This window comes from Sarcophilus harrisii, chromosome 1 (assembly GCF_902635505.1).
Source record: "Sarcophilus harrisii chromosome 1, mSarHar1.11, whole genome shotgun sequence".
In the NCBI taxonomy this organism is placed as follows: Eukaryota; Metazoa; Chordata; class Mammalia; order Dasyuromorphia; family Dasyuridae; genus Sarcophilus; species Sarcophilus harrisii.
This window is the reverse complement of record NC_045426.1, coordinates 707,596,018-707,616,392: the sequence shown is the minus strand read 5'-3', so window position 1 is coordinate 707,616,392 and position 20,375 is coordinate 707,596,018. Positions and strand designations below refer to the sequence as shown.

The 20,375-nt window shown below is 41.5% G+C and overlaps 1 protein-coding gene across 3 annotated transcripts in view; it reads left to right on the top strand.

The window, feature by feature from the left end:
• Positions 1-20,375, top strand: part of GAL3ST1 (galactose-3-O-sulfotransferase 1) — a 38,747-nt gene that overhangs the window by 5,247 nt on the left and 13,125 nt on the right. For 2 of the 3 annotated variants that reach the window (XM_031948914.1, XM_031948911.1), the window contains exons 2-3: positions 8,669-8,799; positions 18,800-19,958. In XM_031948914.1, the coding sequence (XP_031804774.1) occupies positions 8,678-8,799; positions 18,800-19,922 (1,245 nt within the window). In that variant the 5' untranslated portion in view covers positions 8,669-8,677 and the 3' untranslated portion in view covers positions 19,923-19,958. Of the gene's footprint in view, positions 1-8,668; positions 8,800-18,799; positions 19,959-20,375 lie in introns of those variants that run through there. The other variant, XM_031948913.1, reaches the window with a different exon arrangement.

Genomic DNA, 20,375 nt, shown 5'->3' with positions numbered 1-20,375 from the left:
GGGGGGGGGGTTTTTTTGGGGGGGGTTTCCCCCCGGGGGGCCCGGGGGTTTGGGCCCCCGGGGGCCCTGTTTTTTTTTTGGGGGCCCCTTTTTTTTTTGTTTTTTTTTGGGGGGGGCCCCCCTTTTTTTTTTTTTTTTTTTTTTGGGGTTTTTTTTTTTGTTTTTTTTTGGGTTTAATTTTTTTTTCCCCCCGGGTTTTTTTTTTTTTGGTTTTTTTTTTGGTTTTTTTTTTTGGGCCCTTTTTTTTTTTTTTTTTTTAATTTTTCCTTTTTTTTTTTTTTTTTTTTTTTTTTTTTGGTTTTGGGGTTTTTTTTTTTGGGGGTTGGGTTTTTGGGGGGTTTTTTTGGCCCTTTTTTTGGGGTTTTTTTGGGCCCGGGGTTTTTCCCCCTTTTTGGGTTGGGCCAGGGGCCCCTTTTGGGGCCCTGGGGAATTTTCCCCGGGGTTGGGTTTTTCCTGGGGTTTGGGGGGGGTTTTCTTGGGGGGGGGGGGGGGAAAAAAACCCTTTGTTTTTGGGTTTTTGGGAATTTTTTTTTTTTTCTTTTGGTTTTTTTTGGGTTTTTTTGTTTTTGGTGTTTTTTTTTTTTTTTTTTTTTGGGCCCTTTTTTTTTTTTTTTTTTTTTTTTTTTTTGGGTTTTTTTTTGGGTTTTTTTTTTTTTTTTTTTTTTTTTTTTTGGTTTTTTTTTTTTTTTTTTTTTTTTGTTTTTTTTTTTTTTTTTTGGTTTTTGTTTTTTTTTTTTTTGGGTTTTTTTTTTTTTTTTTTTGTTTTTTTTTTTTTTTTTTGTTTCTTTTTTTCCTTTGTTTTTTTCCCCTTTTTTGGCCCTCGGGCCCCTTTCCCCCCCGGGGTTTTTTAAATTTTCTTCCCCCCCCCTTTTTTTGGTTTTTCCCCCCTGGGGCCCCCTTTTTTTTTGGGGGATTTTTGGGGGGGGGTTTCCCCTTTTAAAAGGGGAAAATTTTTTTTTAAAAGGTTTTTTTTTTGGTTTTTTTTTAAAACCCCTTTTGGTTGTTTTGGGTTTTTTCTTTTTTTTTTTTTTGGGAAAAACCTTAAGGTTTGCCTTTCCCGGGTTTTGGGGTGGGGGGCCAAAATTTTTTCCCCCCCCCATTGGGGTTTGGGTTTAACCCCCCCTCCCCCCCCTTTTCCCCCCCCCCTTTTTTCCCCCTTTTTCCCCCCCTTCCTTTCCCAAAGGTTGGCCCGGCCAGGGCTTCCCCCCCTTTTTTTTTAAATGGCCCGGAGGGGGGGTTTTTTTTTTTTTCCCGGCACCCCCCGGGGGGCCCGGAAGGCCCGGTTTTTTGTGTGACTTAATCAAAAGAAAAACACTGATTTTTCATAAGAACTCCATGAACACCCAGAAGAAATGAAGCAGAAGATTAAGAAATGAACAAACTCTGGATTAAAAATTAGGAGAATAAATAATTTAGAAGGAAAGGAAACAAATAGAATAAAAACCTAAAAAATAGAATAAACCAAACAAAAAACAATCATTCCATGAGAGAGCGAGAAACAGTAGAACAAAATCAAAAAGCTGAAAAAAGAAAATGCAATGTGTCTGATATAAAAAACAACTGACCTGGAGGGAAAAGAAAAACACTGAGTTTTCATAAGAACTCCATGAATACCTAGAAGAAATGAAGCCAAAGATTAAAAAAAACAAATTTGAAATGTCAGGAGGAAAATTGAAAGAATAAAAATTTTAAAATAGAATAAAAATCTAAAAAATAGAAAAAGACCAAAAAAACCTTTTCCAAAGAGAGAAGAAAAGTGAAAAATAAAATTGTTGTTAAGGAAAGAAAGTGGGAATTTCCCTTTTTTATAAACTTAATATAATATATTTCTTAAAGGGTATTATTAAATATAAAAATAAGCAAAAAATGATAAAATTAAAAATTGACCTTGGAGGTGAAAGTGGTTTTTCCTTTTTCCCTTTTTATTTGTTTTTAAAAAACCCAAAATAGGGAAAAGAAAACAAAAAAAAAAAAATTGATGAAAATGAGAGGATTAAAAAATTTCTTTCAAGAAAGACTTTGGTTTGTTAAAAGGCCTTAAATAATTTTTGAGTTTTATTTTTTGCTTTGTAGGTTTTTTTTTTTGCTAAAATTTTTTTTTTTTTTTCCATGGAAGATTATACTAATTATGGGTATATGTTATTTTTATTATTATGGAAATTTATATTGTTTATATATTCTATGTGATATACACAAATCAATAATTCCATTATTTAAATGTTTATATTATGAAATAAATTCATTATGGTTTGCAAATTTATACAAATATAAGAATTTTTTAATATATTAATTAGCACAAATTCTAATTTTTTTCCATTTTTGTGGAATTTATTAAATGTTGTTTGTTTTTCTTTTTCTTCCTTTGGAAGTTCCAAGTTTTTCATATTTAATTTGGTTTTTGCAATTTGGTAAATTTTGGAAACTTGTTTGGTTTGTTTGCGGGGCATATAAGTGGTTATTTAGGTTTTTTTTTTTTTTTTTAATTTTTTTTAAAGTTTTTTTTTTTAAAGGTTTGATTAATTTTTTTTCTTTTTTTATTTTTGCTTTTGTTTTGTTTTTTTTGGCCATTTTTATTAAACCCTTTGTTTTCCCAAATTTCCCTTTTTTTCCTTTCCAGTTTTTGGCCTTTTGTTTTCCATTTTGGGAAGACTTTTTGGGTTGGTAAAATATAAAATGTTGTTTTTTTTTTAATTTCAATTGTTCAGAAAGGTTTGTTAGGGGAAAAGGTTGAGTGGGACAAAAGGGAAAGTTTTATTGTTGTGGGAGTTTTGGGGGTTGTTGAAGATTTTAAAGGACCCGGGAAAAGGAGGGAAGAAGGGTTGTTGATTTTTTAAAATATAATAGAAAAATGGAATCAAGGTTTAAGTATATAGTTTTCCCTCCTTTATTTTTTTTTTTTATTTGGTTTTTTTTTTTTTAAAATGATTGGTTTTTTCCCAGATTTGATGGAGGGGAATTTTTTAAAATTTTAATTTTTTTCTTCCATTTTGTTTTTTTACCCTTTTTTTTTTGGAAAAAATAATTATATATAAATTATATATATATATATATATATATATATAAACAAACAAACAACAACACAACATATATATAGTTGTTTTATGGTTTATATTGGTTTCCTTTTAAATTTTTCCTTTAGAGACTAGGGGTTGTGAATTAAGCCCTTTCCCATTTTTTTCCTTTGTGTTGTTTTTTTTCTCCCAACCTTTTGGTTAGAAAGGTGTATTATTTTTGCCTTTTTAGGGTATTAGATTATATTAGAATTACATTTAAACTAGTTTTTAACTAATTTTTTTTCAACCACCCAATTAGTGAAACTTTGGCAATGATTTTTATATAAAAAAATAAAAAGTTTTTTTTATTTTCTTTTAGTTTTTGTTTTTTATATTTTTACATTTCCCTCCAATATTTTATTTTTGTTGGGCCTCCTGGACAGGTGTTTGGCTTTCAGGTTGTTTTTAATTTGGCTTTTTAAAAAGTGGGATTTAGAGTTTTTCCCATGCTTTAGATACTTTTTATTTTTCATTTGAAAAGTTTTATTTTTTGGAATTTTATTGGGGGAATGATTACAATTTTAAAAATTTTGACTTGTTTTTGTGTTTTGGAGAAATGATTCCCTTTATTGAGGAACCATTTGCTGGGGTTTTGTTTTCAGTTTTTGTCTTTTTCAATTTTCCTTGGTTTGGTTTGGTTTTTTTTAATTTAAAATTTTTTTTTAAGGGTTATATGTATGAGTAATTTTTCCAGATTAAACCGCCAAATTTTTTCCCACTTTTTTTCCCTTTCCCCAGATGGAGGAGCCAGTAGATGTTAAAATATTAAAAATAAAATTAGAACAAAAAGTTAATGAAAAAGTTTTTTTGTTGACAAAGAATTGATTGGGAAATTTGGGTTACTTAGTTTTGGAAAAAAAGATTGGGTGGGAAAATTAGAGGGATTGGGAATTAATGTAATGGTTTTTAGTTTATTTTAAGAGTTTTTTTCTTTCAATGTGTTGGTTTGTTTTTGGAGTTTTAATGAAGTGTTTTAAGTTTTGTGTGGATTTAATTGTGGTTTTGGCCAAGTTTTTGGTTGTTTGTAATATTTTTTTTCTTGGAAATTTGGAGATATTTTCCGAGGTTTTTCCTCTGGTTTTTGGGATAGTGTTTTTTTTTTTTTTCCCTTGTTCCAACACTTCAAGACAAATTTCTTTAATTGTTTCTTGTATTATTGCATCAAGATTCTTTTTTTGATTGTAGCTTTTGGGTAGTCTGATTATTCTTGTGTTTTCTCTTCTTGATGTGTTCTCCAGATAAGTTAGTTTTTCTTATGAGATGTTTCACATTCTCTTCTATTTTTATTCTTTCTATTTTGTTTTATTATTATTTCTTGATCTCTTATAACCTTACTAGCTCAATTGCTACTTTCTTGCTCAATTCTACTTTTCAAGGAGTCATTTTCTTCCTTAAGATTCTGGATCTCTTTTTCTAATTGGTTTTGATTTTCTTTTCATAATCTTGTTTTTCTTGGATTGTTGTTACTTTTCAAAAATTTTCCTCAATCTCTCGCATTTGATCTTTAAATTTAAAAAAATGTTTTCTATGATTTCTTTTTGGGCAGGTGACTCTCCAACATTACATATTTGGGGTTGTAGAGGCTTTTTTTTTCTTCAGTATCCTCCTTTGATGATGAAGGCCCTCTTCTTTATTCCCATAACTTTCTATGATTGGGTTCATTCTCTTTTGCTTGGTGATTAAAAAAAAACAACTCTTAATTTATAGGAGCTTGTAAGGGTAATCCCTTCTAGTCCTGGGGTGTGAGGAATGGCACCTCTGATCTCAAGCCCTCATTCAGTTCTTTCTAATCTGGAACCAAACCAAGAACTCCACCCTCCTCTAAGTGCCGGCAGCCAGCAGTCCCTGCCCACTGCTTCTGCACTCATGTGTGCTGGTTCCCTCTCACCCAGGGCCATGTCTCAGCTGGACCTGGCACCCTTCCTCAGCAGAGGTTCCCTCACTCTTCCCCCTTCAGACACCTGACTCCCCACACTGTCCAAGACATTAATATTCCTGTGGCTGGGTTTGAGGCTGCCACCCATGCTGGCCCCAGGGCTCGCAATCTGCTGTTCCAGCAGAGCCAGCCTTGAGGTATTTACCTTTCACAGGAGCCAAACCTCCTTTCTTTGGATCTTCTTTAGTCCTCCCGGGAGGATCACAGTTCTACCCCACTTTCTCAACTACTCTGCTTTCGCACTGAGGCACTGTTTTGTCATGTTTGTAGAGGAAATCTGAAGAGCTTGGAATTTTCTAATCTACTCTGCTATCTTCCCAGCATCCTCTCCTAAAGAAAAATAAGGATCATTGAATTCTCCTAAAACCATAATTGTCAAAAGCCTGGACGCTTTCTTTTAAGGAATCACAAATGATAACCATTCAGTTCTATTATGAGCAAAGGGCTAAATGAAAATAGAAAGAATCCACTGATCACCTCTCCTGAAAAACAAAGGAGCAAACTTCAAAAGAACAAGTCCTAGGAACGTCATACTCAAAATCCAGACAATTCAAAAGAAAAAATATTATGAGTAGCCAGAAAGAAAGAGGAGAATGGCAGGGAAGGAATAGATTAAAGAAGGGATTTGTTCTAATTGATGGGAATTTGGGGCAGCTAGTGGTAAACTGGAGATAGATTAATTTTCCTGACCTCAGACACTTCTAGCAAGTCACTTACCCCAATTTGCCTCAGTTTCCTCATCTGTTAAAAGAGCTGGAGAAGGAAATGGCACAATTCTTTATCTAGAAATCCCCAAATGGAGCCAGTTAGGATAACACAAGTTCTGGCAGCTTCTGTTAAAAGTGAGAGAAGAACTTGGAATACAATATTCTGAAAGACAAATAGTATAATAGGCTTATAACTAAGAATAACTTAATTTGCAAAGCTGAGAGAAATTCTACAGGGAAAATCGAGGACTTTCAGACATTTCTGATAAAAAGACCAGAGCTGAGTAGATATCAAAAAATTCAAAAAGGTAATTTTATTTCAGTACTTGGTATATATTTATATATCTATAGTAACAGATATTAATATATTTATATAATACATATTATATTTATAATTATTATATATTAAGCTAATGTGTGAATTCATACTACTTGACTTTATTTTTTTAACAAGGATTTTTTCCTTTGTCTTAGTTGGGAAGAGAAGATTTTGGGGGAGGAAAAAAAAGGAGCAATGCTATTATTGGGGGAAACAAGGTCCTTTGAAACAATTTTTCCCTACATGAACTCCACTCATCACCTCCATTATCTGTTCAATAGTTATGTTGACTAGTCTTAGAGACCCCACTGCCTCAGAGAGAGGACCAGGGAAGCTGGGCCCATCAGGTCATGGGATTGACTTTGTCTCCTTATTGTAAAAGTCTCCCCGTGTTATGGATGGGAGGAAAGAAGTCCCATTAGGGAAATACTAGTCTGATGGTAAATAAGACATTGTCTACAAATTTACTGATGATAGAGAAGTCCCTCCCCACCCTCCTGGGAGTGACATATCAGAATTTCCCCTAGTTTCATGAACCAAATTCAGGGCTTCATCCACCAAAGCCTTCCAGGGGCCTGATGAAAACCCAACCAATTGATCTCGTGCTCCCCATTCAATCTTATTGGAGAAACCTTATCCTTTCCAAGAACATGCTGGATGCTCTTGATGGATGGGCTAACCACCTGGCCTGTTTGCCACAAATTCCAAACGTCCCGTCTCGATCCTTTTTTTCTCCTCTTCCCCATCCCCAAAGCATCCTTCTCACCCCTTCCAAAACCAAGATAGTACCCCAGGTGCAGGCTGGATGTGAATGCTCTGTGCTTCTCTTATGCACCTGAAATCTTACATTGAGTAGAATATTTCGGAAGTGCCTCTTAGGACAACTTTACTCTCAAAGAGTTTATTTATATTCTAGTAAACAAGAATTTTCACCACAATATCCCAAATATGGAAAGGGAAGTAACATTTTGGTACAAAATCTTACCCAAAACTCCCTGAAAATTTGGATGGACCAAATAAAGCCAATGATTCCATGAAACCGTGAGAAACGTTAAAACAAAGTCAAAAGACTAAAAAATAGAGGAAAACATAAAATATCTCACATTTTTAAAAAAAATGATTTAGAAAACAGTTTGAGGAAAAAAAGTAATAATTATTGGCTGTATAACAAAAAAAGAGCCTAGATATTACATTTCAAGAAATCTTCCCAGATCTCTTAGAACCAGCAGCAAGGTAAAAATAGAAAGAATCCAATTCCTGAGAGAAACATCAAAATGAAAATCCTCAGGGACATCACAATCCAAGGTCAGAGCTTCCGGCTCAAATTAAAAATACTGCAAGCCAACAGAAAGAAAATTCAAGACTTGAGGAACCAGTCGGGATCATACATAATTTAGCAGCCACCACTGGAGAGGAGTAGGGATACTGGAATACGATATTCCAAAAGGCAAAGGATATAGGTTTACAGCCAAGAATAACTGCTTTAGCAACACAATATATAATGATACAGGTGAAAAATTGTCTCTTGAATGAAATAGGCAACTTTCAAATATTCCTGTGGAAATACCAGAACTGTGTAGAAAATTTGAGGTTCAAACATGAGGGAAACATAACAAGGTAAACACGAATGAACAATTGGACTAAAACACAGGTGAATTGCTCACATTCAAAATCTTATCTATGTGTCCCCTCTGAACATTATCATCAGGAGTCATCGGGGGCATCGATAATTAGTCAAAGCCTGCCAGTGATTCTGTTACATCTTGATGAGCTTAGGAGAAAGCAGGGGGAAGAGAAATACTGTGGGGGACAGAGAGAGGATGGAAGAAAAGTAAGGGAAATTATCTCATATAATTAGAATGAACAAGTCGATATCTCTACAAAAAGGGAAGGAAGTCAAGAAAGAAGTCACTGATATTTGAACCTCATTGATCTGAACTGGTCACACACACACACACACACACACACACACACACACGAGTTGGATAAATATATTTCACTCTACTAGAAAAGGAAGAGGAGAATGGCAGGGAAGGGGGATTGGAGAAAGAGTAGATTAAAGAACTCGGGTCCTCCTGACTTCAGGGCTGGTGCTCCATGCACTGTACCACCAAGCTGCCCCATAATACAATTTTTAAAAAAGAAAATGATGATGCCTTTATCTTGTATTTCTGAACTTGGAATCCGGAGAGCTCGATACAAGTCTCCATTTGGCCATTTGTCTGCAACCTTGGACAAGTCCCTCTTGTTTCAGCCTCAGCTTCCTCATCTGTAAAATGGGGCTAGTCCTACTTGAGGGCTGCTTTCCTTCCATGGTTGTTGTGAGGCTCACTTGAAGTAGGCATTGGAAAGATCTTCAATTAATCAAAATGCATTTATTAAGTGCCTACTGTATACCAGCAAGATGCTAAGCTCTGGAGATGATGAGAAAGGCCAGAAGCCAGTCCCTGCCTGTGCAGGTGATTGATCAGTGGAAGCTTGTTGAGGGCCTGGCTGCTGATTGAGCCCCACAGGAGGGCAAAAGGCAGTCTACAGCCTGGATGTGTGTGTATGTGTGTGTGTGTATGTCTGTGTATATGTGTGTGCTGTGTGTGTGTTGGGGGGCCGGGTTTGTGGCTTCCTTCAGGGCTCCTGCCCCCTCTCTCTTCCCCAGGTCACTGAGATGCCTTCTCTGAGGAAACCCTGGCACTCCATGGCAAAGGCGCTCATCCTGGGATGCCTCTTCACTGGCTTCCTCCTGCTCTTCTACGCCTATGTGGCCCCCCTGCAAGTCAGCATGGCTGAGTGAGTAGGGAAAGGGGCTGGGCCTGGGGGGGGGCAGCTGCTTGGGAGGGGAGGGAGAGCATGCTCATCTGAGTAACCAGAACAGGTCGGGTCCGGGAAGAACTTGGAACCTTGTGGGCTTGGAACATCCAATGAGGTACTTCTCCAACTCGGCCAAGAGTAAGTTTGAGCAGGCAGTGGGTGAGGATTCTAGGTTGTTGTAACTGGGAGGGGGCTTAGAACAGGGAGTATCAGGGCTGGGAGAGACCTTAGAATAATTATAAGCGGAGCCCCTCAAGACTCAGCGAACAATGTGTGATCTTGGGGCTGATCCCAGAAGCTCACTTTCTCTCTAAAGATCATTGCCTTGTGGCTACTCCAGGGAAGCCTCCTAATATCCTCAAGTCTCTGTTTCCTCCCAAGGTGGGTCAAAGGGATTCCCAGCTCCCCTCGGGTGTTTTGTGATCTCTCAGGAGTTAGTGGAATTAAAATGGGAGGAGGCAGAGAACCGAGTGAGTTGCTTGGAGTTAGACCAGCGGTCTTTAGGTCCTAAGCTGTGGGAAAGTTGGGCCCGCTGGCCCCAGAGCATTCTGGGAGGAGGCTCCTTGCTTTGGGGCCCGCTGGCTCCTCCTGCAGCCTTCCCTTAGCCAGGTGGGCCTTGGATCAATGACTGATCTCACGCATCACCTGAGAGAAAGGGGAGAGAAGACCACTCTTAGGCTATGAGTATGTGCATCATGGATAGGATAAGGTCCCAATTAGCTCACATTGGCAGTATTCCCATTAGACTGAAACCAGTCACCTTATTTTACATAATTATAACTTAAAATTGTGGGAATTTGAATACATTGAGATGTAGCCGTGTGTCTTCCCCCATTTTTCACTGGTATTCTTTCAGAGACATTTAAACATGGGCACGGTTAAATATCTTGTTGATATCTTTTATTTTATATTACCTTATTTCCACTCATAGATTTCCCTCTTCTCCAGACTCCCAGAGAGCCATCTCTTAAAGGATTTTTTAGAAAGTGGAAGGGGGTGAAAATCCGACAAAAACCATAAATCCCTTGAAAAAGATCATATATGTGTGTATGGGTATATATATATATACATACACACATATATAAATATATGCATATATTTGTACCTAGATAGATAGATGTGAATATAGATCTATATAGATGCTTGTAAGTAGATATATAAATATATACCTTTAGCTTTCCACAAAAATATTTTTTAATCCCGCTACTAGATCACTGTGGTGTCATGGATCACCCACAGTTTCCCACACTTGAATCTCTTGGCAGTTTCACATCCCTCGTCCAGTACTGAATGGTCAACCTTTGGTTGCTATGATAGAGTTGTCTCCCTCTTATTATCCCCAAACTTTCCAGATCAAAATATCCAACCCCAACCATTCCTTGCCCACATATAATTTCCTCCTACTTTTTCACTTCATTCATTTATTTGTACCTGCCCTCCATGTAGCACATGCTACCATAGCAGAGGATGAGAAGCCTTTCTTCCACTCCCCTGAAAATACATAAAACGCAAAGGACTCTTGGGAAATGAAAAACACATGTGAAGCTCTCCAATATTCCATCTGCTCCTTCCAGAAGACCGCTTGATCTTGCCACCGAGGCAGTCCCCTGACAATGGGCTGAATCCTCTTCCTGGAGAGTCCCATGCCATTCCCCTGAGATTCGGTACTACTCTGTGGTTAGACATCCCACGGAAGGCTGGAGCTTTGGGGGCCACTGATCCCCTAATATATATATATATATATAATTATTAAAAATTATAAAAAATAATTATAAAATAAAAATTATATATAATTATATAAAAACATATAAAAATATGGACACCTATTAACATGGGTGTCCAATAGGATCACATGGCCAGCATAAACAGCAGTTCACATATCCACAAAACCAAACACTAGACAGCTAATAGACAGATGGAGCCATGCTACATTGCAGGAGACCGGCAGGTGGTACAACGTATAGATCACTAGCCTAGAGTCAGTAAGAGCTGAGTAGCCTCATCCACTCCTGAGCTCTGTGATCCTGGGCAAGTCACTTACCTGCTGTCTGCCTCAGTTTCCTCATCTATAAAATGGGGATAATAATAGGACCCACTTCCCAGGGTAGTTGTGTGGAATAAAGGAGCAGAGTTCCTGACACCCAGCAGAAGCATAATAAATAAGTGATTGCCTGGGTGACCTTTATATAGGCCATAAGTGGCTGCAGTAAATTGTCTTTGAATGTCTCATCACAGCTAGCTATGGAGCTGCTTTCTGGGGGTTGCTAGCCCGTGGGTCCCCTAAACAGCACCTCAGCCCGATTCGGGCTCCTCACTGAAGGCCTTGCCAGTGAACTTCACACCAGCTTGTTTCTGTCAGACTTTGTGGGGCAAAGTCTTAGGGTCTTTCAACTTTTCTCTCAGCCAGAGGGAAGCGGCCCTATTTGAGGGAAATTTAAATGCGGTCATTCTCTGACTGTGTTTGCCCAGTTCTGTCTTGGAGCTTCCGTGTGTGTGTGTGTGTGTGTGTGTGTGTGTGTGTGTGAGTGTGTGAGTGTGTGTGAAGGGGAAGGGGATTCTACTCATCCATTCTCTAAGTGAGATTCATTAACTTGGAAGAGCAGAAAGGGATGCTTCTTTTTACCGGCTTGTTTTTTTAGTACTTGGTACCTTATTTTAAAAAAAAGCTTGTTTTCTCCCATTTAATAGTCTTATATTTTTCCAATTTACTTGTAAAGAAAGTTTTCAATATTTACTTTTATGAGGTTTTTGAGTTTGAAATTTTCCCCCATCCTTCCCCTCCTCCCTTCCCAAGAGGGCGAGCAATCTGATACAGGCTTTACATGTTGACAAGAAAAATTAGAATAAAAGGGGAAAACCGTGAGAAAGAAAAAGCAACCACCAAAGTGAAAACTGTATGCTTTGCCATCATTTGGAATCTCTGGTTCTTTTTTTTTTTGGATGTGGATAGTGTTCTCCATCTGGAGTATTTTTGAATTGCTTTTGATCATTGTGTTGCTGAGTTGTGTCTGTCATAGTTGCTCCCTGAACAATGTTGCTGTTACTATGGTACTTGGCATTTTTGTTGTTGTTGTTGAGGCAATTGGGGGTAAGTGACTTGCCCAGAGTCACACAACCAGGAAGTGTTAAGTGTCTGAGGCCAGATTTGAACTCAGGTCCTCCTGACTTCAGGGCTAGTGTTCTTATCCACTGTGCCATCTAGCTGCCCCATTACTTGGTATTCTTTTAAAAAAACACACACACCACCTTCTTTATTTTTATATGCTTTTATAAGCTGCCCCTTCTAATCTCGCTCCTTTATTAAAAAAAAAAAAGGAAGGAAGGAAGGAAGGAAGGTAGGAAGGAAGGAAGGAAGGAAGGCAGGAAGGTAGGGAGGGAAGCAGGAAGGGAGGGAGGGAAGGAGGGAGAGAGAGAGGGAAGGAAGGTAGGAGGGAAGGGAGGGAGGAAATTGTTTTTCAGGAGCGGACCAGTTCCCCATTCTACCACAACACACCAGCCTCTTTCCAGTCTGATGTTTTCCTGTTTGATTTCCTGTTTGTTTCCTTTGTCACTTTGATAATGAGGGGGAATCTCAACCTTGCTTTAATTTGCACTTTCTGATCAGTAGTAATTTGATGATTAGTAGTGATTTAGTGATTTCTGATTAGAAGTGATTTAATGTAATAATTTGATGATTAGTAGTGATTTAGTGATTAGTAGTGATTTAGGGATTAGTGATTTAATGATTTCTGATTAGTAGTGATTTCTGATTAGTAGTGATTTAGGGATTAGTGGAGATTTAGGGATTAGTTAGTGATTTAGTGATTAGTAGTGATTTCTGATTCGTAGTGATTTAGGGATTAGTGGAGATTTAGGGATTAGTTAGTGATTTAGGGATCAGTAGTGATTTCTGGCAATTAGTGATTTACTAGACTTTTTCATGGACAGCCTGCCTTCCTTTAAAAACTTCTTACTCATACCCTTGGACCTTCATTTTGCCCCTGGATCTTTGCCAGAGTTGCTGGTTGATCTCTCTTCCTCAAGTCTCTTCCCACACCAGTCCATCTGCCAATCAGCTGCTCTCATTGATCTTCCTAAGCAAAGATGCAGCTTCATCCCCTTCATGTTCCATAAACTCCAAATGCTCCCTGTTCCTTCCAGGATAAAATTCTCTACTTTAAAGCCTTTGGTATCCTTCCAGCTTTTTATGCCTTTCTTCCCTTCACACACTCTTCTATCTGGGGACGCTGATCTCCTGGTTGCTATCAAATGGCATTCCATCTCCTGGCCACCCTGCCTGAAACTCTCTCCTCCTCACATCTGTCTTGCAGCTTCCTTCAAGTCCCACCTTCTCCAAGGAGTCTTTCCTGATAGTACCCCATCCCTCAATGCTAAAATCTTCCCTTTACAAATTATTTCCCACTTGTCCAGTCTCTAGCTTGTTTTCTCCCTCATTAGACTAGAAACTTCTTGAGGGCAGGCACTGTCTGTTGCCTTTCTTTGTATCTCCAGCATTTATCCCAGTGCCTGGCACATAGTAGGCGCTTAATAAATGCTTTTGGACTGACCTCTATGGCCAATGACTATTGACCTCTGTCCAAAGTCGTCATGAATAACTTTTATAGTGATGAGCAACATACAATGGGTCATACTTCCTGGTACCCTGGGTAGAGAGGAGGGGAACAAACATTAAGCACCTACTATGTGTCAGGCACTGTGCCGAGTGCTTCATAATATTATATGGGGTTAGTGACCACCTGGTACAGTATTTAGTTGCCAAGCTCCAGCTCTGGCCATCATCTCTACAGTAGGGCGACTACTCGGGAGTAGAACTTAACTTCTCAAAAATACTCCAAGCTGGAATTGGTATAATCAGACAGTCAATTGATTACTGACTAATAATAATAATAATAATAATAATAGCAGCTAACATCTCAATAGTATTTACTATGTGCTAGGCACTGTGCTAAGAATTTTACAATTATCTTATTAAATTGTCTTATAAAATAATCTTATCTAATAAAATAGTATCTTATTAGATTAGATTACGATTATTATCTTATTAGTTTAGAATTCTGCAATGAGAAAGAAAGTCTTTCTCATACTATTATTATCCCCATTTTCCAGATAAGAGAACTGAGACAAACAGAGATGAAAGTACTTGCTCAGGCTTAAACATCTAGTACATATCTGAGACTGGATATGAGTTCAGGCCTTCCTGGCCAAAGAATTATTTTTTCAAATAAAGGAAAAAATTAAATGAATACAAAGAGAAAAAAAAATGTGGTAAAACCAACCATTATTTCAGAAAAAAAATCTGACAGCACCTGTGATGTCTGTATCCGGGGACCCTCTAGCACTACACAGAACCAGAGAGGGGGGAGGGGAAGGGAGGTATCTCATAACTCTTTTGGGGTGGGGCAGCTTTGTTTTTTTGTAATTTTGCAGATTTCAAATCCTTTGTGATTTCCAGTTTCATCACTGTTGTCATCCCATCTGCTGTTTCCTTGCTTCCATCCATCCAAACGCTTTGGAAGGCTATAAATGTCTTTTCCTACTGTGTGTCTTAGAAAGAAACTGGAGCAGGCCGTCCTGAGATTTCCAGAATGGTAGTGCAGCCCCCAACCTCCAGCCTCCTTTGTGGTCTGGAGTGCCCTGAGGGACTGATGATGAAATCATGCTTCTACTTCCCCCTGTCTCCTTCCCTGAGGGGCTGATGATGAAATTATGCTTCTGCTTCCCCTGTCTCCTTTTCTCAGTGCTATTCCTAGAAAGACCTTGGATTTTGTGGAACAAAAGCCACCTTTTCCTTCCAAGCACATCTCTTTCCCGTGATTGATGCGATCCAGCCATCCTGGGGCCTCAGGCTGGTGAGCCTCCATGTGTCCAAATGGTATTGTCTTATTCCTTGTTCCATGACTTTTCCGAGTGGAACAGTTTTGTCCGGAGGTTCACTCTCACCGAAATGATTTTCAGGTTTTTGCAGACAAATCTAATGTGTCATCACGCAGGCCTGTCAGCTCTTAGACCCGTTATTGGCCCCAAAGCTGGTCCTTTGGAGAGTCTCCATCAACTTAGCCCTTCTTTCTAGGTCAGAGACCGATAATACAGTAGTTCTCAAATGTTTTGGTCTAAGGATCTCTTTATGATCTTAAATATCTTTGAGGACATGGGGCATCCAGGTGGCACAGTAGGTAGAAGACTTGGCCTGAAGAAATCCAGCCTAGCTGTATGATTGTATATCTAAAATCACTCAGAACCACAAGAAGCTTTTTACTTATGATGGTAATTAATATCTATCCATATTTCAATTATCAGTCATCTTCCAATAACATCTGACTCTTCATGATCCCATCTGGGGTTTTCTTGGCAAAGATACAAGTGGTCATTTTCTTCTTCAGCTCATTTAACAGATGAGGAAACTGAGGCAAAACAGGGTGAACCGACTCTCCCAGGATCACATAGCTAATATGTATTTGAATTTAGGAATTTAGAAATTAAAATATAACACTTAAAATATTTATTCATTCAAAATAACCTTTAGATGTTAATATGAATGACATTTTAGTGAAAAGTATATTTCCCCCAAAAAAATTAGTTAGAAAAATGACATCATTTTACACATTTTTGCAAATATCTTAATATATTTTAATGGAGAATAGCTATATTCTCCTGTCTGCTTCTTTATTTAGTCTGGTGCAATCTGTTGTTTTGGACGAATTATATGGAAAAACCTGACTTTCACGGGTAAATAGTTGGAAAAGGGAAACAAACAATTTAATAGGCAATTAACATCAGCATCATTATGAAAATAGTTCTCCCCTGACGGTCGACCTGAAAAGGTCTCCAGTGACCTGTGGACCGCCCTTTGAGAACCATTGCCATAATGCGATGGACACCGGGGCAAGCCACGCTTCCAAGGTTGAGAAACATTCCCCAGTTTAGAAGACTAGCACCTTTCTCCTATGAAACAGAAAACCGTAGCCTTGCCTCAGTTGCTGTTTCTGTCTGGTACAAATAATAGAATAATGCCCTTAGCTGATGGCGTGTGAAAAAGCCAATAAAAAGAGGCAAACTGGGTTGAAGCAGCTTTCTGGGGACAGCAAGGGCTGCTCTGCTAACCACAATCTGACTTTAGTTCATCACAGGGTCAGGGCAGTTTCCCCAGAGGCCAAGCAAAGGAACACCCACTGGCAGAAACTGGCCTCTGGCTTCCTGTTTCACATACCCTGTTTCACTGGAGCTTCACTGCCACTATATGAAGTCAGTGCTCCAGCCACTCTCATTCTCACTTTATAGATGAAAAAACAGGCTCAGAGAAGTTAAGCCATTTCCCTTTGCCATAGTGTTAGTAAATGTTAGACATAGTTATCTAGATGGAGAGAGATGGACAGACACATACTAGATGCATGGATGGACAGACATTTTTAGATAGATGATTAGATGGATAGATAGATAGGTGGGTAGGTGTATTGATTGTGGATGGGTGAATGAACAGAAGATATTTAAATAATAAGACTGACAAAAAGTTGGATAGATGGATGATGGACAGCTAAATGGAGGAGGAATAGAGCGAGATGAATAAATGGATGGATGGATGGAAGAAGGATGGACAGGCAGATATCTAACTAGCTAGCTAGATGGATGGATGTTTACCAGATGCATGGAAGACAAATAGTCTGGATGGATGAGTGGATGGAGGCACAAATGGATAGAGAGATATTTAGATAGGTAGATATAGCGATAGATTAATATTTAGGTCAATGGATGGAGGAAGGATGGATGGGTGGACATCTAGATAGATAGACAAGTGGATGGATCAATAGATGGATGGGTGCTGGGTGAATAAATGAATGGGCAGACAGATTTATCTAGATAGCTTAGATGGTAGAATGAATAGATAGACAGATAAGTGGATGAATGGATTGATGAATGAATAAGTGGAGGAAGGATGATAGATGAATATCCAGACAGCCAAACAAGTGGATTAATGGATGGATGGGCAGAAAGAGGGGTGGATGGGTATGCATGCAGCTAACTAGATGGCTGAATGGATAGATGATGGACAGATGAACAGAAAGAGGGATAAATGGATGGATGGATGGAGGAAGGATGGACAGGCAGATATCTAACTAGCTAGCTAGATGGATGGATGTTTACCAGATGCATGGAAGACAAATAGTCTGGATGGATGAGTGGATGGAGGCACAAATGGTTAGAGAGATATTTAGATAGGTAGATATAGCGATAGATTAATATTTAGGTCAATGGATGGAGGAAGGATGGATGGGTGGACATCTAGATAGATAGACAAGTGGATGGATCAATAGATGGATGGGTGATGGGTGAATAAATGAATGGGCAGACAGATTTATCTAGATAGCTTAGATGGTAGAATGAATAGATAGACAGATAAGTGGATGAATGGATTGATGAATGAATAAGTGGAGGAAGGATGATAGATGAATATCCAGACAGCCAAATAAGTGGATTAATGGATGGATGGACAGAAAGATGGGTGGATGGGTATGCATGCAGCTAACTAGATGGCTGAATGGATAGATGATGGACAGATGAACAGAAAGAGGGATAAATGGATGGATGGATGGAGGAAGGATGGACAGGCAGATATCTAACTAGCTAGCTAGATGGATGGATGCTTACCAGATGCATGGAAGACAAATAGTCTGGATGGATGAGTGGATGGAGGCACAGATGGATAGAGAGATATTTAGATAGGCAGATATAGCGATAGATTAATATTTAGGTCAATGGATGGAGGAAGGATGGATGGGTGGGCATCTAGATAGATAGACAAGAGGATGGATCAATAGATGGATGGGTGATGGGTGAATAGATGGATGGGCAGACAGATTTATCTAGATAGCTTAGATGGTAGAATGAATAGATAGACAGATAAGTAGATGAATGGATTGATGAATGAATAAGTGGAGGAAGGATGATAGATGAATATCCAGACAGCCAAATAAGTGGATTAATGGATGGATGGACAGAAAGATGGGTGGATGGGTATGCATGCAGCTAACTAGATGGCTGAATGGATAGATGATGGACAGATGAACAGAAAGAGGGATAAATGGATGGATGGATGGAGGAAGGATGGACAGGCAGATATCTAACTAGCTAGCTAGATGGATGGATGCTTACCAGATGCATGGAAGACAAATAGTCTGGATGGATGAGTGGATGGAGGCACAGATGGATAGAGAGATATTTAGATAGGTAGATATAGGGATAGATTAATATTTAGGTCAATGGATGAAGGAAGGATGGATTAATTAAATTAAATTAATTAATTAAAGTGGATTAATGGATGGATGGGCAGAAAGAGGGGTGGATGGGTATGCATGCAGCTAACTAGATGGCTGAATGGATAGGTGATGGACAGATGAACAGAAAGAGGGATAAATGGATGCACGAACAGATCATACGCGTGTATATATATTTAGATTGAGGAGCAGGTGGTTGGGTGAATGGACAGACAGATCAATAGATGAATAGATGGAGGAAGGATGATGGGTGAATACCTGGATAGCTAGATAGATGGCTGGGTAGAGGCACCATCCTCCATCCGTTTGTCTAGCTATCATCCTTCCTCCACCTATTCCTCCATTTGTCTATCTATTCTCCCATCTGCCTATCCGTGCAGCCATTCACCCCTCTATCCATCCATCTGCCCGCCCACCGTCTAAAGACCCGTCGGTCCTAACCAGCCAACGACGGACGGACGGCTGACAGACAGACAGACAGTTGGCTAGCCGGACGGATGAGCGGTCAGGTGAGAAGGCAGCCTCTGAGAGCGCGCTCAGCTCTGGGTCCGCGCTAAGCAAGTCCCTGCCCTCGAAGCGGTCACCGGTTACGGGGAGAAGAGAGTGCCCGGAGGGGGGCTGGAGGCGGGGCCCCGGGCCCGGGCCCCGGCTCCTGGCGAGCCCGAGGCCCCGGCTGCGGCTGGGCGGCTCACGGTGCTCTCCCCCCGCAGGCCCCCGGACGAAAGCTCCTGCTCCCCGCCGGCGCCGCCCCTCAACAGCAGCCCCGGGGGCCCGTGCCGGCCCAAGACGGACATCGTGTTCATGAAGACGCACAAGACGGCCAGCAGCACGCTGCTCAACATCCTGTTCCGCTTCGGCCAGAAGCACCGGCTCAAGTTCGCCTTCCCCAGCGGCTACAACGACTTCAACTACCCGTCCTTCTTCAAGCGCAGCCTGGTGCACAACTACCAGCCCGGCGACTGCTTCAACATCATCTGCAACCACATGCGCTTCCGCTACCCGGAGGTGCGCGGCCTGGTGGCGCCCGACGCCGCCTTCATCACGGTGCTGCGCGACCCCGCGCGCCTCTTCGAGTCCTCCTTCCACTACTTCGGGACGGTGGTGCCCTTCACGTGGCGCCTCACGGGCCGCGACAAGCTGGCCAAGTTCCTGCAGGACCCCGGCCGCTACTACAACCCCCGGGGCTTCAACGCGCACTACCTGCGCAACCTGCTCTTCTTCGACCTGGGCTACGACAGCGGCCTGGACCCGCGCAGCCCGCAGGTGGCCGAGCACATCCGCGAGGTGGAGCAGCGCTTCCACCTGGTCATGCTGCAGGAGTACTTCGACGAGTCGCTGGTGCTGCTCAAGGAGCTGCTGTGCTGGGAGCTCGAGGACATCGTGTACTTCAAGCTCAACGCGCGCCGCGCCTCGGCCGTGCCGCGGCTCAGCGGCGAGCTCTACCGGCGCGCCACCGCCTGGAACCAGCTGGACGCGCTGCTCTACCGCCACTTCAACGCCAGCTTCTGGCGCAAGGTGGAGGCCTTCGGGCGCGAGCGCATGGCCCGCGAGGTGGCCTCCCTGCGGCGCGAGAACGAGCGCATGCGCAGCATCTGCATCGACGGCGGCCGGGCCGTGGCCGCCGAGGCCATCCAGGAGGCGTCCATGCAGCCCTGGCAGCCGCTGGGCACCAAGACCATCCTGGGCTACAACCTCAAGAAGCGCATCAGCCGGCGGCACCAGCAGCTGTGCCGCAAGATGCTCACCCCCGAGATCCAGTACCTCATCGACCTGGGCGTCAACCTCTGGGTGGTGCGGCTGCTGAAGTACGTGCGCGAGTTCCTCCGCTGGTGACGCGGCCGCCCCTCGCCGCCCCCCCCCCCCCGGGGCTTTCCTCTCAGGGAGCAGTCTCGGTGGGATCGGCCCCGCCCCTCCGAGCCCCTCCCTCCCCCCTCCCCCAGGGCTTTCCTCTCAGGGAGCAGTCTCCGGTGGGATCGGCCCTGCCCCTCCGAGCCCCTCCCCCGGGGCTTTCCTCTCAGGGCGGGATCGGCCCCGCCCCCTCCGAGCCCCTCCCCCCCCCCGAGCCCCTCCCCCCCCCCGGGGCTTTCCTCTCAGGGAGCAGTCTCGGCGGGATCGGCCCCGCCCCCTCCGAGCCCCCCCCCCGGGGCTTTCCTCTCAGGGCGGGATCGGCCCCGCCCCCTCCGAGCCCCCTCCCCCTCCCTCCCCCGGGGTGGGCCCCGCGGCGCAGAGGGCCCGGGCGGCGGAGACTTTAACCAGGAGTAGCGCCCACTAATTGTAAATTTTGTA